The following is a 16,918-nucleotide window of genomic DNA, read 5'->3' on the forward strand; positions in this document are numbered from 1 at the left end:
TGGTTTTGAAAGATGGAAACAGCGCCACTTGGGGCGCGAGCCATGGGGCGAACCAAGGGGCGTCTCCTGGTTGTTAAAAAGGTTGTTTAAAACCGTTTTTTTGTGATTAATGATTTGCAAGTATGATTTGCATGACTCGGAATAATTACTATTATATTAGTAATATTCGTTGTCGGATTTGCATGTTTTGAAAAGCATAATAAAATGGTAAAAGGAAAATGTTTGATTTGAACTAATTATGTCAAGTTCAATTATTTGTAATTAGTCAAGTTTGTCATCGTACTCGGATTAAACCGACATGGTATAAAGAACCAAGGATGATTATGAGTTATGACTAATATATTTACAAATGTAAACAAATGAGAAAAATGGTAAATAAAATAAAAGGGTGTTAAAATACCCATTAAAATGTAATTAACCAATAATATCATCGAGTCACGGAATAAACCGTCATGGTATAAAGAACCAAGGATGATTTTAGTAATGGTCAAAAAGTTTGTCATAAAAATGAATTAAAACATTTGAAATGGTAAAAATCGTAAAAGGAAAGAAGTAAGAATAAAAGAAAGTGTTGAAGGAAAGACGAACTCAAACACGGATGAGTCTGACCCGAGAACCGTAAGAAGAGGCGCGAGCTCCTTGCATAGCAAGGAGCATCTCGTGCCAAAACTCGGTTTTGGCTCGTCTAACCTATATTTGAATCGTGTTATGCATTGTTCATACTTATAGACTCATAAAAACAGTAAATACATGAAATAAAGTGAGTTGTTTACACCCTCAAACTTACGTGTATTGATGTTTGCGACGTAGACGACTTTAGAGACGGTTTTCTCGTTGCGACTACTCACGATCAAAGAAGTTTAACAAAAAGGTGCCTTAAAAAAGGATTTTGTTTTGAAAATGAGTTGAAAATATGTTAATTAAAACATGTTGATTAATGTTGAGTTGGTCGAATGGGTCGGTCGAATGCACGGCGACGGTACCAAACAATATGTGTAAGGCTTGTGTTTACGATTGGTAGGTCGTAAACACGTGTCAATTTTGTGACTTAGGAAGTCGAGTATAGAAGTTTAAGGGAGATGTGAGGGGGCGGACTCTCGCGTGAATATTATGGTGTGTGATGGTGGGTATTTATAGAGAAATGTGGGATGGTAGGTCGGTCGATTTTGCTTGGAGGCTAAGGAGACACCCCATTGAGGCGCGAGCCACCCCGTGACTCAATGGGGTGTACTGTCCCTTTCAATTTGGACGTGGCCAATTCTCCATCCATTGTTGATATGTGGTATTCATATAAGATGTCGTGTAACAATATGGGCATCTAATAAGATGATTTTGGGTGTTACTTGAGGTAGGTGTTTTGTGTGCTTGACTCGGGTTTGACCCGTGTGAGTCGGGATTTGAATTTCGAGTCGGTTTTTGGCTCGGTGTCAGTTTTGACTCTAATTAGGGTCATTTTAATGAAAATGACATGATGAAGACATTCATGGCATTATTTTTGACATTCGAGATTTAGGTTGACTCGGGTTGACTCGAGTTGCGGGTTTCTGAGTCGGTTTTGGGTCCGAAGACGGTTTTAACTCTAAATAGTGTTATTTTAATGCAAATGAAGTTAGAAAACTTTTGAAATCATTTTTCATATTCGAGTAGTGCATTAAACCGTCTCATGTATATCCAATCCACGCACGCATATCAAAAACACGTTATAGTCCGATCATCATCGGGTGGTTTTTTGGAAGGTGCGGATACTGGGTATCTACACTAGTTAATCATTCAAATTAGTATAATTACTATTATTATCATTCAAATTAGTATAATTATCATTATCATTATCATTATCATTATCATTATCATTATCATTATCATTATCATTATCATTATTATTATTATTATTATTATTATTATTATTATAAAAAGGATGCGCGCAGCTCTCATTAAAAGAAAAATAAAAGTTTACATGAAATTGGTGGGGAGCCGAGAGACAATCTGGGCTCCCACACCCTTAGCAACAGCAAAGCTAAGTCTGGTAAAAATGTAAGCGGCCACCCGAACCCCCGCATTCCGAGATACCGAGAATTTCTGGATCCGCTTGAGTAAGGCAAAAGGATCCGAACCCAGCTCCCCAAGTGATGAGAAAGAGAAGGGGAGGAAATTCTCGATATCTCAGGATGCGGGGCTCGGGTGGCCGCTTACATTTTTACTAGACTTAGCTTTGTTGTTGCTAAGGGTGTGGGAGCCCAGATTGTCTCTTGGCTCCCCACCAATTTCATGTAAACTTTTATTTTCCTTTTAATGAAAGCTGCGCGCATCCTTTTATAATAATAATAAGGGTTTTTTTGTCAAAAACTACCTTATATTTAGGGCTATTTGTAAAAAGACTACCTTATATTATTTTTCTTGTTTTATACTACCTTTGTTTTCTCCTTTTTGGGTCAAAAACTACCTATGCTTAAAATCCGACAAAATTTAGTCGATTTACCAACATTTACCTATCTCACATGACTTTGTTAACATCAAACAACAATGACGAACCGCGTCCAAACAACAATTTAACTTTATATAAGCAAAAAATATGTTTGCATATTTCAATAATATCTACAAACATTTGTTAAAGTTAAGTGTAAGTACATCACGACATCCTAAAATCGGAGCTAAGCAATATTAGAACATAAAAGAGTTATGTGAGATAAGTTAAAGCTGAAAAACAGATCAAATATGTCTACACTCTTAGCGTTAGTAGTTACTAACCAAAAATAAGGAAAACAAAGATAGTTGATAACAAAACAAATAATGTAAAGTAGTCTTTTTACAAATACCCCTAAATATAAGGTAGTTTTTGACAAAAAACCCTAATAATAATAATAATAATAATAATAATAATAATAATAATAATAATAATAATAATAATAATAATAATAATAATATATTATTATTATTATTATTATTATTATTATTATTATTAGTATTAGTATTAATATTAATATTAATAATATTAATATTAATATAATACTATTTCAGTTCAATTAAGCTCCAATCACTCCATTCGATTCGATTCAAATTCGGCTCCATTGATTTATTCAACTCGATTCGATTATTTCGGCTCCATTGATTCGATTCATTTCGTTCATTTCATTTCAGCTCTAAAAAGCCAGAAAAAACAGAGCCTTAACCTTTTGCTAGGTATTGTCCCAAATCTCATAGGTTTTGGTGGGATTTCAGACATGAATTTCGACAAAAACACCATGCTTATTACTTTAGCTAGGGTATTTCCTCTACTAATTGCTACATTATGTGTTCTGACTGAGAAATGCAAATGATTAATAAAAAAACAACTCCCATGATGAACTAACCAGAATAAATCCGCCATGTGATAATGGTATTTCAAGACTCAGTTTCATCTCCTGGGTATTTAGTATGTACAGTACATAATTAACGTGGACCTGGCAAATCGGTCAATCTGGTCGAGTCTGGTCATTACTGTGTCATTGTATTTCATGACTCATATGGAGTATAATTCTTTCAAAAGAACTCTATCTTCTTTTTGTTGATAAAACAGCTAACTGCACATGTTTATATATCCATTGCCTACGAGGTTTAGATGATTGAAAGGCCACGAACTGCTACATAGATATACCTCCGCCCAGATATCAGAAAATGTGGATTGATTTCGGCCAGTAAGAAATTAGAAAATTTGAATTGGTTCTGTTACTACAAACTTCTTGTAGATATCAACATGCATCTCCAAACCACAAAGCATCCCTTCACACTTCCATACCCTTGTGAACAGAATATAAGATACAGAGTACTACCCATCAGCACATTGTTTTTGAGGGCGAGTAACTAAAACATACCAAAGCAAACAAAGAGAAATATCATCCTCGGAGCCTCTCAGAGATGCATGAATTTTTCCTGAAATACCCATGTCTATTGTCAAACACTCGACACTCAGTAATGGATACCAAGTTACCGACTCATCCCATATCATTAATAAATAAATATAAAATTCATGGAAATAGAGTCTGATACCCCCAACACATACTGATCAACTATCAGACACTTGAAGCCTAATATGAGCAGGCATAGTTACTGAGTGTACTTGCTAAATGAAAAAGTTCCATCATTACAAATTTTATAAAAGATTTCCACAATCTCATTAACTTTCAGTATCCAAGCCTAAATGTTGCAGAACTACTTAGCCATTTGATCATAATTAAACACTTGCAGCCTAATATGAGCAGCATAGTTCCTTGCTACTGAGTGTAATGACTGAATGAAAGTACATCAATTCTATTTTGCTCATAAATTGGTTTTGCATTTTGATTTGTGGGGAATTTAAAGTTGTTGCTTATCATGATCCTCGTTGATTCTCGCTTTTGAATGTTGGGAGTAAACAGCAAAAATAGGCAAGGGAAAGTGAAAGTGAACAAGTGGGGCAAATGATAATATTTGAAATGTTTTGACAAGAAGCGGCGACGGGAAATAAACTTAGCAACAGCACCCAACTGAAATGGAAATATCATCTACTAAATCAAGATCCACAAAACACAAATACATAGTTTCACTTCAGCATAAGGCATACTCTCATAGCCATACTTACGAGACTCTTAAAGTACGGAGTACTATCTTTACCTTTTCCATAACAAATACAAATGGTTGTGATTATATTCAAAAGCGGACATATCCGGAAGGAAAATCGTAAGAATACATCCTTACGAGAAAAACTGATTATTACCCTGTCGGCTGTAGCATCATCTATGCGCGAGAGACATGGTATATCGTTTTTACTTCTCTACGATAGAGAGTAGTGGGATATGCTGAATCTTGGGCCAATCACTACCAGTTGGACCAACACATCTGTTTGTTAATCCAGGACAGTCATTGATCTTGAGTTCATATAAGGTAGCCAGCTTACCAAATCCATCAGGCAGACATGTCAACTTGGGACAGTTGTTCAAATACATAAATTCAAGAGATGAGAAGCAACAAATCCATTCTGGTAGTGCCTCCAAATTATCATTCCATTGTAGCTTCAGACTACGAAGATTTGTAAGGTGTTGAAAGTGATTAGGGAGATGTGGTAGCTTTCTATTGAAAAGAATATCCAATGAACGGATATTTTTCAAGGCTTTCCATGGCATGCCATCGTCGATTCGAATGCTTCTTGAGAGATCTGAGTTATTACAACTCTCCAAAACTAAACTTTCTAGAGAAGTGAGATGTTCTAGCCCTTCAAAATTTGATGTCAAACTTAAACAAAATGAAAAAGTTAGAGAAGTGAGAGAAGTTAGACACTGGAAGACTTTTTTGAGTTTGCAAGTGTTGACCAACTCACGATCCTTAATTATCAGTGAAGTAATGTGACCTAAGCATTCTTCTGGCAATGAAATCAGGTGTTCAACTTTATCCACTCTCAAGGTCTTCAGCTTTGGACAGTAGTCGGATATGGTTGCTGATGACCCAACATCACCTCTCGCTTGGGAACTTGTTAGTTCCTTTAACAGAGTAAGGTTTGTGTTGACAGACTCTAGGGTTAATTCCTTGAGAATTGGACAAAGTGGAAAGGTTTCTAGTTCCTCACAATATGATATATTCAATTTTGTAAGATTAGAGAATGATGGTAACAGAATCTGATGTCGACTTGACTGGTGAGATATATTCGCAGGATCACTGTAATCTATCGCCTCTGTTTCATCCCACCATCCTTTCAATCCAGACATACAAGACAGATAAAGTTCCTCAAGTGATGGAAAAAATGTTTGGGGGGTTGATTGTAATGTATGAAGTCCATGTAGACTTCTTTCCATGTACTCCACCGTAGCTGGACATATTAGAATCAGGCGTTTTAAGAAAGGGAGTTGGCTGAAACAAGGGACTTCCTCGCAATTTTCGAAACTTAAAAGACTGATCTCAACTAGATTTGGAAGAGTCTTAGATAAACTCTCTCTTACTGCCCAACTCGGGAGCTTTCCACCTTTGTATGAATGTATATCCAATTTCTTCAGATTTTGGTGTGGTTTCAAACCTTCTAAAATAGCCTCATCATGGTAGATACTACCACGTGATGCGCCCTCAAATTCCAATACTAACTCAGCCAAACCGTCTTTGCTAGCTAAGTTTGCTTCCTTTGCTTCGCATGCAGGGTCTTCCAAAGAGTTAAAAAGATATATTTTCACCGATCCACTCAGGTTATTAAGGGTCTTCAGGTCCCTTAATTGAGCGGTGGGAGCATTCGACATTAACGTATTATAAGATTGTTTACATTTCACTAAAAAAATGGGCAGTTTATGAAGAGAAGTTAATTCCGTGAGACCAGCTGGCATATGGGTCATAGAAGGGCAACGAAGAACATTAAGGCTCCTAAGATTCGTAAGTTTTCTAGTATGGATAGGTAATGCTCTGAGCCCTACACAACAGAAGAGTATCAATGCTTGCAAATTATGAAGTCTTGTGACTGAATGTGGAAGTTCTTCTATAGGATTAAAGGACAGATTAAGGTACCTTAAGTGAATCAACTCACCAATGGATTTGGGTAGAGTCTTAATCCCTCGATCACGCAAATACAACACGCGCAAGCATCTGAAATTTGAAATTAGCTGTTGAAGAGTAGCTTTGTTGAAATATGATATAGCTCCATACTGCTCTTGCGAAATAAACGTCCTCAATTGTTTTGCCTCTAGCAAGTAACTTGGGATATTCGATGAGCCATTCACGTGAAAATCGAAGGACAAGTGACGGATTCTCACACTCAAGTCCCCGTTTTGTAACTTTGCCCCTTCACTCTGAGTCACGGTTCCAGCTACTTCTAGGGCCAAATCATGCATTAAGTCATGCATTTTGAAACTTGAAATGTTCCCCCATTCATTTCTTGTGATATCTTGGAAGAAGCACCCTTGCAACAATAGCATCAAATACTCATGACCAATTTCTTCTAAACATTCAGTTTCAATAGATGGAATAACAAAGCCCTCAGCCATCCAAAGATCAATCATCATTTCCGTTTCAAATATATAACCCTTCGGAAACAATGCACAATAAGCAAAACAGTTCTTTAACGGAGACAGCAAGTGATGGTAGCTGAGCTTTAGAATATCCATAATGTTATTTTGCTTATCAGGCCAATTTGCAAAGCTGGCGCCTGCAATTGAAATCCACCTCCGTTCTTCTTTTCCACGTAGAAGAGTTCCTAAACTTCTTAATGCCAATGGAACAGCTACACACTTCTTCACAATCTCTTCCCCCAATTTCACCAATTGCGGTTTTGTTTGAGCTTCTCCAGGCTCAAATGCCATCTTTTCAAATAATGTCCACGCCTTCTTTTCTGAAAGACCTTCCAAATCATAAGTTGGAACATTGCCCATTATATTTGCAACGGTCCTTGACCGCGTAGTTACCAATATCTTGCTTCCCTCTATACCAACCATCAAAAGTGCCTTCAGTTTGAGCCATTCCTCAGGCTTTTCATTCCACACATCATCTAGAACAAGTAAATATTTCTTTCCACCAATTTCTTTCCGTAGTTGGCCTTGCAACTGGTCCATCTCTAAATTATGAGACTTGCTATTTGTTGCTGACATGAGAATCTTCTTTGTGATTTCCTTTATATCAAAGACTTCCGAGACACAAACCCATAACTTAAGCTCAAACTTCTTCTCAACCCGTTCATCATTATACAAGAGTTGAGCTAAAGTTGTCTTCCCCAAACCTCCGATCCCTACAATAGGGATAATAGCTAGTCGCTGATCTTGAGGAGCATGGGAGGCCATCAGAATATCTATGATGGCCTCTCTGTCATCCTCTCTACCAATAACTTCATCTACAGCTACGAAGGAGTGAGTTTGATCTCTCACTTGCCTACTAAGCTTTCGTTCCTCATTTTTCCCATGAGGGCGCAATACAAAGGCAAATTCAGAGCTGTCTTTGACTATATCATCAAGCTCTTCCCGAATCTTTTTAATCTTACTAGAAATATTGAAGGCAAACATAAACTGATTGGATCGGGAAAAGAAATTGTGTACCTCCTCAGATAAGCTGCCACTACCCATGACTGCTCTTTGAGATGCTATTGTTGCACACTCATCAAACAAGTCATCTGCAGCAAACACAACAGGTCTAAGCCTGTCAAGCCAACCACGCACAGTGTGGCTCTCAATCTGTCTTTCCTCAGCATCCAACATGACATCTTTGATTGTATTTATTGTGTTTTTCAGCTTCTCAATATGGGTTTTGATGCCCCAAGTAGATGCAACCTCACTTAATGCTCTCGAGCCTAAACTAGTAAGAAGCGATTGAGCAACATTAAACAATATTGCTTCTGCCATACTCTTTTTTTTCCCCGTTTTCCTTTTTTTTTTTGTATAAATGGATGCTTAATTGCGTAGTTCTTTTGAAGATGATCAGATTAAGAAAGGACTTGCGTATACTTACAGAAATCTTGTAGTCATGGGCATTGCTTCCGTCATTCGAAGGGAGACCTTCTGTTCACTTATTGCAACTCTGCCCTACCACACTTGGTGAATAATGATCATAAAATACTAATCTCAAGTTCTTAAGGACAGTTGACATTTTCAAATTTAAGTTTGAAGTTCTATAAGCTTATTTGTCTATGGATGTCCCACTACTACGTCGGCACACCCTGGGCCAATTCAACTTATGAAACAGGGGTAGACAATATGTCCCCATGTTTAATAGGTTGTGATTTTTAACTAAAACCAACCTCCGAGTTTTCCAGTTTTCAAGGACACCGATGGTGATTAATAATATTAGGGATGTCAGCGGGGCGGGTACAAGTAGGTACCGCCCCGCACCCGCCCCAGTTGGGGCGAGGATGGGTAGAGCTTTGGCGGGTGATGGGGCGGGTACGGGTACGAAAATTTTACCCGCCATGGGTCATGGGGCGGGGATGGATTTCGCATCTTACCCACCTAATACCCGCCTACCCGTCAATCATTAAAAAAATTTGTAGGATTATGATAAGGTAGGCGGGGCGGGTACGGTTTTATATTTTTACCCGTTGTGCCGGGGATGGTTTTGTAAATTTGTACCCGCCACGGGGGGTGGGGCGGGGATGGGTACGAGTTTTTCTTGGTGGGTACGGGTACGGGGGAGCCTATATCCACCACCGCCTCGCCCCAATGACATCCCTAATTAATATTTCTCAGAAATGACTTGTGTTAGTTAAAAATCCACATTGTAGTAGGAAATTAAGCTGTTGATTTTCACTTTTCATCTAACTTTGAGCCTAATCACTCCAATTGAAATTTAAGGGCTTAATCTCATGATTAGACAAAGTAAAGAAAAGTGAGGTTCGATTACTACTTTCGCACTTACCAAATCAGATTATGAAACATAATGAGAATCCATCTATCAACAGCTATAGTCCCACTTTGCTCACCGAGTTACCGCCACTCCGTTTGAAGCACTTAAGCAGATTGACAATAGGTCAACAAGATTAACGCAGTTCCATGAAGTATAAGCAAGACTTGAAGTATTCATTAGTAGACCGAGATATCAAGGTTAACCAAATACTATTTAATACCAAGACGTCTACTACTTCCCAATAAAAGAAGCGTGCAACGTGAGTCATTTTGCTTGATATCAAAGGTTATAACCATTATTTAATATCAAGCTTGTTTATTAAGGTTCATTATTGTCAAGTTGGCACAAGTTATTATATCTAGTCCAAGAACACAAACACCAAGTCTCCCAACACGAAATGGTGCGACTCCGTTAATATCAAAGATCACAGATTAAAGAGAACAAGAGTTAGCTGAGGTGATAAGAGCTTTTTTATCCCAACCATGAAGTTGGGGGCTCGATTCTCACCCGCGACATAGTGCGCTCATTTGAAACAAACAAAAAAAAAGAAGTGAGATTAAACATACTTACTTCCTCCATTTTTTGTATCTTCTCATTTGTTATATTGCGATCTTCAAGACGGAACTTTGACCGTATTTTCCGACATGTACATATTATTTAATATCGTCAAAAAAAAAAAAATTGCAAAAGAGATTTCGATAATAGGCGTAAATATTTTATTTTTATAAATTGATGTTTTTTATTCTTCGACATATTTAGTTATTTACGTTTAAAATTCGGAAATTTTGACCTTCAAAAAGTAGATAGGAAGATTTAAAATAATGGAGAAAGTATAAACTAAGGAGACAGTAGCACAAGATAATAAGATTGAAGGGTTACAGCCTACTAGTTCAACTAAGGAGACAGTAAGTAGCACAAGATAATAAGATTGAAGGATTCCATTGTATTTGTCTCTCTATGTCCACATCCTTGTAGAGTTGTAGGACTCAATAATCATGTTCACAAACAACTTGATCAGTCAAAACAAAGAAAACACTCAATACTCTGTTCAACTGGATTCCTTTACGCCTTTACGCCCCTAGAATACATGGAATAATTCGAGGGGTAAATTTTAATTGGGTGATAATTATCGGGAAAGTTAATTACTTGGTTAATGAGTTCATTGATGATAGGTTTGGCATAAGGGTAATGATTACTGACCAGATGTTTTACTCCCTTAATCATTACCCACGGGGGAGGGTGGGTAATGTATTACCTTTCATGAGGGTAATAGGTTTAGGAGGTGAATAATTACTCTCATACCAAACATGGAAAATGCACCTTACCTATTACTCCCATATTCATTCTCCTCCTTTTACCCTCAATCTAAGCAAGCCCTAAGAGAATAAAACTCTTAGGGCTTGCCTGAAATCCATGGAATAATTCGGGGGTAAATTTTACTTGGGTGATAATTAACGGGGAAGTTAATTACTTGGGTAATGAGTTCATTGATGATAGGTTTGGCATAAGGGTAATGATTACTGAGTAGATATTTTACTCCCTTACTCATTACCCAGGGTGAGGGTGAGGGTGGGTAATGTATTACCCTTCCATGAGGGTAATAATTCAAGAGATGAATAATTACTCTCATGCCAAACATGGAAAATGCACCTTACCTATTACTCCCATATTCATTCCCCTCCTTTTACTCTCAATCCAAGCAAGCCCTTAGTAGTTTTCCCGCCTAAGAAAAATAATTCTTGGATGAGCCTATTTATTTGGACACTATCACTAGGAATGGACTTATTAACAGCCCGCTGTATTTAACATCACATGTGTTATATTTTTTGGGACTTGCTAAATCCCGCACATAATTTTACTCAAATCCCACACATTTTCCACCTTATTCCGAGTATACCCCTCTCATTTCTAACCCAAAAAAAATCAAAAACCAAAAATAATGAGAGCACCCATCTCCTTCGTCTCCTCCCAAGTCCCAATCACTCAACCACCCTCCCAGCAACGGCCACCCCTCGCTGGCTCACCCCTCCCCGCGACGAGCACCACCTACACCGGCAGAACACCCACTCCCTTCCCCAACCACCGCCGGTACTTCTCTAAAACAAGTGTTTCAAAATTAAAATGGGTTAGATCTCCACGTTTCTCTGATAACACTAATGCGGACTCACGCAAGTGCACCTCCGACAACTCTCGATTTTGATGTTGACCTCGACAGTTTGGTGTTATTAATGGTGGGGTTTCAAATTTACAGTATGGTTTCCGGTTGAGATTTTGGGAACAAGGCCACGATGGTTCACAAGAGAGACCCGCAAACTCTCTGACTTCCGACACATCGACCGGTCACCGGTGGTCTAGGTGGGACCAAAGGTGGCGAGTACTGGCTGCTAGGTTTTGAGAGAGGGAACATTTTTTTTTTAAAGAGAAGGGTAGTATTGGAAAAAAGGTGACAAAATGTGTAGGATGTAATAAATTGTGTGTAGGATTTAGCAATTGCGTTTTTTTTTCATAATTGTAAAGTATAATAATAATTATAGTTTACAAAAATAACTTAAATGTCTTTTGATGATAGTAAACTTTATTTTCTACATTTTAGTATTTTACTAATATTATATTTAGTAGTATATTATAACATTAAATTTACCCTTCAGTTAATTTGTACAAATAACTTTATAAATCAAATCTAAAAAATACCGTGTTATAGCACAGGGTTTATACTAGTTTCGAACAATAGAATATGCTCAATTCTAACACACTTGTACAAACAAAAGTACAAGAAATAAACTATCCAACCCATTCCAGGAGACACAACCAAACACCGCAAGCCCGACCCAATGGAATCTCATATCCATCTTCCCTCTAGGTTCAAACTTCATGTTACTTCACTAGTTACAATCCAATTAGAGGAAGACAAAAACAACATTACCCCAGTGCGTCAAGGGCTCCCGCAAATTGCGAGGTAGGGGGGTCAGATGCACACAGCCTTGCCCATGTATTAGAATGACCGAAAGACCGAAGATGAAAATCAAATTAGAGGAAGAAAAAATAGGAAACTGAATGACAAAATTGTGTTTAGTTAACATTTTGCACTTCACGAATATATCAAAGAAACAAGATCATAGAGATCAGATGAGATGAGAATGCTAGGGGAAGGGGTAATCGAAAGAAAGTACCTTCGCAAATCATATTCTGAAACGTGATGAGAAATCCAGATGACAACATCTATGGTCCCACTTGCCTCACCGAGTTACCGCTACTTCATTCGAAACAGTCAAGCAGGTTGACAGAATTTTGTTGAACCAGTTCCCTGAAACTGTGGACCATCTCAATAAGCGAAATAGAGAATTAAGCTCCCAAATTCAGATCAGATTAACACAAAGTTCAATGATGAATGACCAAGGTTTGAAGTATTCGTTGGCAGACCGGTATTTAAAACCGATACTTGATACCGTGTCGGCTACAATTTCCTGGTACAACCGTATAAAAAGTGTGGAACGAGAGTCATTTTGCTTTTTCTCATTGTTTTCCAAAGCCAATGGATATCAAGTTTTGCTCCACCGGAAGAGAAATACAATTTAGGCCAAAAATCGGAAAAATGCCAAGGATCAACAAAGACATTCAGACACACAACCAAGTCTGGTAATTGGAGCCAAGATAGAATGACATAGGATTCTGCAACTCATCTAACTTAATTACAGGCTCATCATCGTCAAAGTTTCCTCGAGTTTGCATATCTCCTTGAATGAACACAAACACCAAGTATCCCAACATTTTCATTAAACTCGATTAAAGGTTCATTTTGCAGAACCTATTTTACATCTACTCCAGTGAATACAAACACCATGTCTCTCATCATAAAATGGTGTGAATCCCCCATTATCAAAGATGTCAAATCAAACCTACTATAAACTAAAGAGAAAGCTGCAATACGGCTCACCAATATCAACAAAATAGGGGTAGCCAACTAGTCAATGACTTGATGATAATCGATATCAGTGTACAACTTCATCTCCAAATTCGTCATCAAGACCTTTTCTCCGTTCTTGAGGAAATGTGGCCACTACTGCCTCAAAAACAGTCGCAATACCTCCAAAATTGCAAATAGATTATGATATCATATTGTGACATATATTTCATACCATGCATTTTTTACAGATTTGAAGAAGTGTCAAACTATGAACGAACTAAACTTTCCAGGGTTAGTTCGTGATTCGTGAACAAGCTTGATCAAAGCTTCTTGCATAGCTAAATAAACAAACATGACAAAAAAGCCACACTCAAAACGTAAAAGAGCAGAACTCAAGCTTGTCCTTGTAGGACTCAACCATGTTCACAAACAACTTCACTGATCAAAACAAAGATAAAACTCAAAACTCCGGTTCATTTACACCCCCTAGAAAATTCCAACACTAGAATAAGCTCAATTCAAATGTACTTTTACAAACTAGAGTGCAGGATAAAGACATAAACTATCCAAACCTTGGTTAAGACGAGGTGGCCTTGAAAGCCTTCTGCAATTCCTCACCAAACTCAGTAACGCCATTGAAAGACTTCTTCACCTCTGTATTCATTTTCTCAACACAATCAAGCAAATTATCCCTTTCTCTTTTTTCTAACCATCAGCCCACCACCCAAACAATACTCATTTCTGAAATTCCACACCGAATCGTTTGTTTATGCAAAACCTTAAATTCCCTTGGCCTTCAAGGGTTTAGAAAATGTGTATTCAGTACCACCCTTGAAGTTATGTACACAATTTTTTTCTAGGGTATTTTTTTTATCCTAGAACTTTATATGAATTACTTTTGTAGCTCAGATTTTGGTCACAACCACCAAACTTCACCTCCTATTTCTTCGTACTTGGACAATACAAACAGCAAGAACAATAACTGTGTTCCGTGAAAATTACCACTTTACTAGCATAAAGAACCACAATAATTAGATGTGCTGACATAGCTGCGGAGAATAACGCCACGAGCAAATTCAAGCAATCCAACTTACAAAAGCAGAGGCCCGAATTTGTTCACTGCCTATGAAACCTCATTCAGAGACAGTCAATCATTAAGACAGAACACAGTCAATCCAGTTCCCCACAATGTGAACTAGGTCAGAAAGCCAAACAGAGAATTAAGGTCCCATAGTCAGTTCCAACTTCCAATTAACATAAGAAAATAGAAATCGGGAGACAGCGAAATCAAGATAAAAACTAATACTTCCTACATTCCCCTCTATTAGCCACATTTGACACTTTCCTTCTAAAAAAAAAGTGAAATGGGGCTACTGAGTAAAATGGAAGAAGTAATAAATACCATATCGGCTACTACTTTCCCAATACAAGTAGCATGGACACTTAGTGCATCATTTTCGCTTTCTTCAGTTATATTCCAAAGCCAATGGAAAATTAGTTTTGCTTAACTAGAATGGAATACATGTTAGGCCAAAATACAAAATATCATGCATCAACTAAGCCACTCAGACTCCTGCAGGAATTGAATAATGTGGGAAGGTTAGGCCTTTCCATAAGCTTGCTTAATGATTGGTTATGGTCAAAACTCCCAACTTGCTTAAGTTACTGATATCCATTCCAGTTGACGTACAACACCAAGTATCCCAAGGCAAAAATGTTGTAATTCCACCAAAATCAAGAATGTATAACCTGAGACAGAGTTGCAACTAAACCTCATCTGTTTTGATAAACAGTGGAAATCAACCCTTCTTGTGGTATCAAATACTGGTTTCAGATTTGATCCCATAATCGATCATTACAGCCTAATCTTGGGGCCATTTCACTCATAAATGTGATTGATTATCTCCTCAAAATGTAGTCATTGTAACCTCTGAAACCTTTGAAAATTGCTTGCAAAGTTGCGCCAGAGCCCAGATCAATAACATGAATACTATTCATAATGAAGAGTTCTTAGCCTATAAATGAACTGAACTTCCATGAGCTACTCGTGAATGAGCTTTGTCAAAGCTTGTTTGATAATTAAAAAATTCAACATAGACAAAACTTCTACAGTCGTTCATATGCGAGCCAAGCTCCAGCTTGTCCTTCTACGGCACAATCATTTCGCGGACAAATCATTAATCAGTTTGGTACTCTTAGAGTGATATGTTAACTCACAAAATTTATAAATGTATTCGGATTCTATCATTAATTAGTAAGATAAGATTGGTATGTTCTACTAAAATTCTTTAGTTGCAGCCCTTGCTGCATCATACATGTGGGAAAATTGACTCGATACTTTGGCTCATTCAACAGAAAAGCTCAAATTTTCAAAAAATGACAAATAGCCTAATACATTCTGCTAGGTTCATTGACACCCCTGAAAATTTCCCACAAACAAAAGCAAGCTGGTCTTTTCAGATAAAAGCTAGTTGAAACAGTTGAGTCTCTCCCACCAAAACTTTGAGAGCAAATACAGATAGGATAGCATCAGAAGAATCGTGATAGATAACGAGGACAGTAGGGTTACGAAAATACTCCCTCCAGTTCGTTCCCCATTTTTCAAAACTTCCTAACAAAAAATAGACAATGAGGCTATTTGAGTGACATAGAAACTTGACATACAAACCACAGGTTCATTTACGGGAAAACAAAAACAACAATACTCCAGTGCCTCATGGCTCACAGTGTTAATTTTATTATCATAATAAGTAGCAATTTTAACACAGCAAAGAACACAATTCAAAAGCTAGATGCATCATGGAGAACAATAAATAATACTTGGACAGTTTCAATTCAATTAGGGAAAAATAGAAGAGTCGATAATTAAACTTCAATCAGTTAAGATTCCTACTTTAAGGGTATATGAAGGGTAACGATCCTTAAAAATCACAAGAACAGAAGCGGGAGAATACCTTTGCAAATCAAATGTGTTCCCAATGTGTTCAACACTTGCAAAATCTCATTCTGAAACAAGGGGTCAAGCAGGTTGACAGAAGTCTGTGAATCCAATTCCATAAGTTAAACAGAAAATTAAGCTCCCATAGTCAAATTCAATGCTCCCTAATATCATGCCGTCCATTTAATTTATTTATTTTCCGAAAATAGGAGAGTAAGAAGTTGAATCTGAAGCGGAGTAAGTACATATACATTATGCATGCACACAGAGAGTTGCCAATGAAAAGAAAGTTGTAAGTAGTAGTATAGCGTTCATGTGTTTTCATGTTCATTTAATGTTTCCTAAATCCTAACATCCTTTTTCAATTTTGTTCTTAGTTCATACATATTTGACACTTTTGCATTCTCCAAGTGCTAAAGCCATATTTGGTTAATATTAGTATATTACCACTTTATGAGTGATTAAATAGAAAATTTTCAATAATAAACAACTGTGTTTGGTGAATATTCATTCCCATTTTACGAGCAATACGAAAGAAAGTTATCCTAAAGTATGAAAATAATTAGATATGCTGACATAGCTGTGGGAGAGCACCTTGACGAATCAAATTCAGAAAGATGCTGAGAAATCCAATTGACAAAAGCCGTGGCCTGAATTTGTTCGCCGCTAACAAAACCTCATTCCGAAAACATCAATCATAATGACAGAACACATAACACAGTCAATCCAGTTCCCGGTAACGTGAACTAGGTCAAAAAGCCGAA

The 16,918-nt window shown here is 37.3% G+C and overlaps 1 protein-coding gene across 3 annotated transcripts; it reads right to left on the bottom strand.

The window, feature by feature from the left end:
* Nucleotides 1–3,210: 3,210 nt before the first annotated feature.
* On the bottom strand, nt 3,211–16,261 carry LOC141587157 (disease resistance protein RGA2-like). Of its 3 annotated transcripts, none has more exons than XR_012519713.1 (3): nt 16,171–16,261; nt 12,483–12,622; nt 3,211–3,773 (listed from the first exon to the last, which is right to left on the bottom strand). XR_012519713.1 is itself a non-coding variant. In XM_074408598.1 (2 exons), the coding sequence occupies exon 2, from the start codon at nt 8,313–8,315 to the stop codon at nt 4,779–4,781; it is 3,537 nt and encodes a 1,178-aa protein (XP_074264699.1). In that variant the 5' UTR covers nt 8,316–12,622; nt 16,171–16,261; the 3' UTR covers nt 4,170–4,778. The 3 variants fall into 3 exon arrangements, 1 of the variants encoding a protein (XP_074264699.1); XR_012519712.1 differs by having other exon boundaries at nt 3,211–3,906; XM_074408598.1 differs by lacking the exon at nt 3,211–3,773 and having other exon boundaries at nt 4,170–12,622.
* Between the last annotated feature and the right edge of the window lie 657 nt (nt 16,262–16,918).

This window comes from Silene latifolia, chromosome 6 (genome assembly GCF_048544455.1).
Source record: "Silene latifolia isolate original U9 population chromosome 6, ASM4854445v1, whole genome shotgun sequence".
In the NCBI taxonomy this organism is placed as follows: Eukaryota; Viridiplantae; Streptophyta; class Magnoliopsida; order Caryophyllales; family Caryophyllaceae; genus Silene; species Silene latifolia.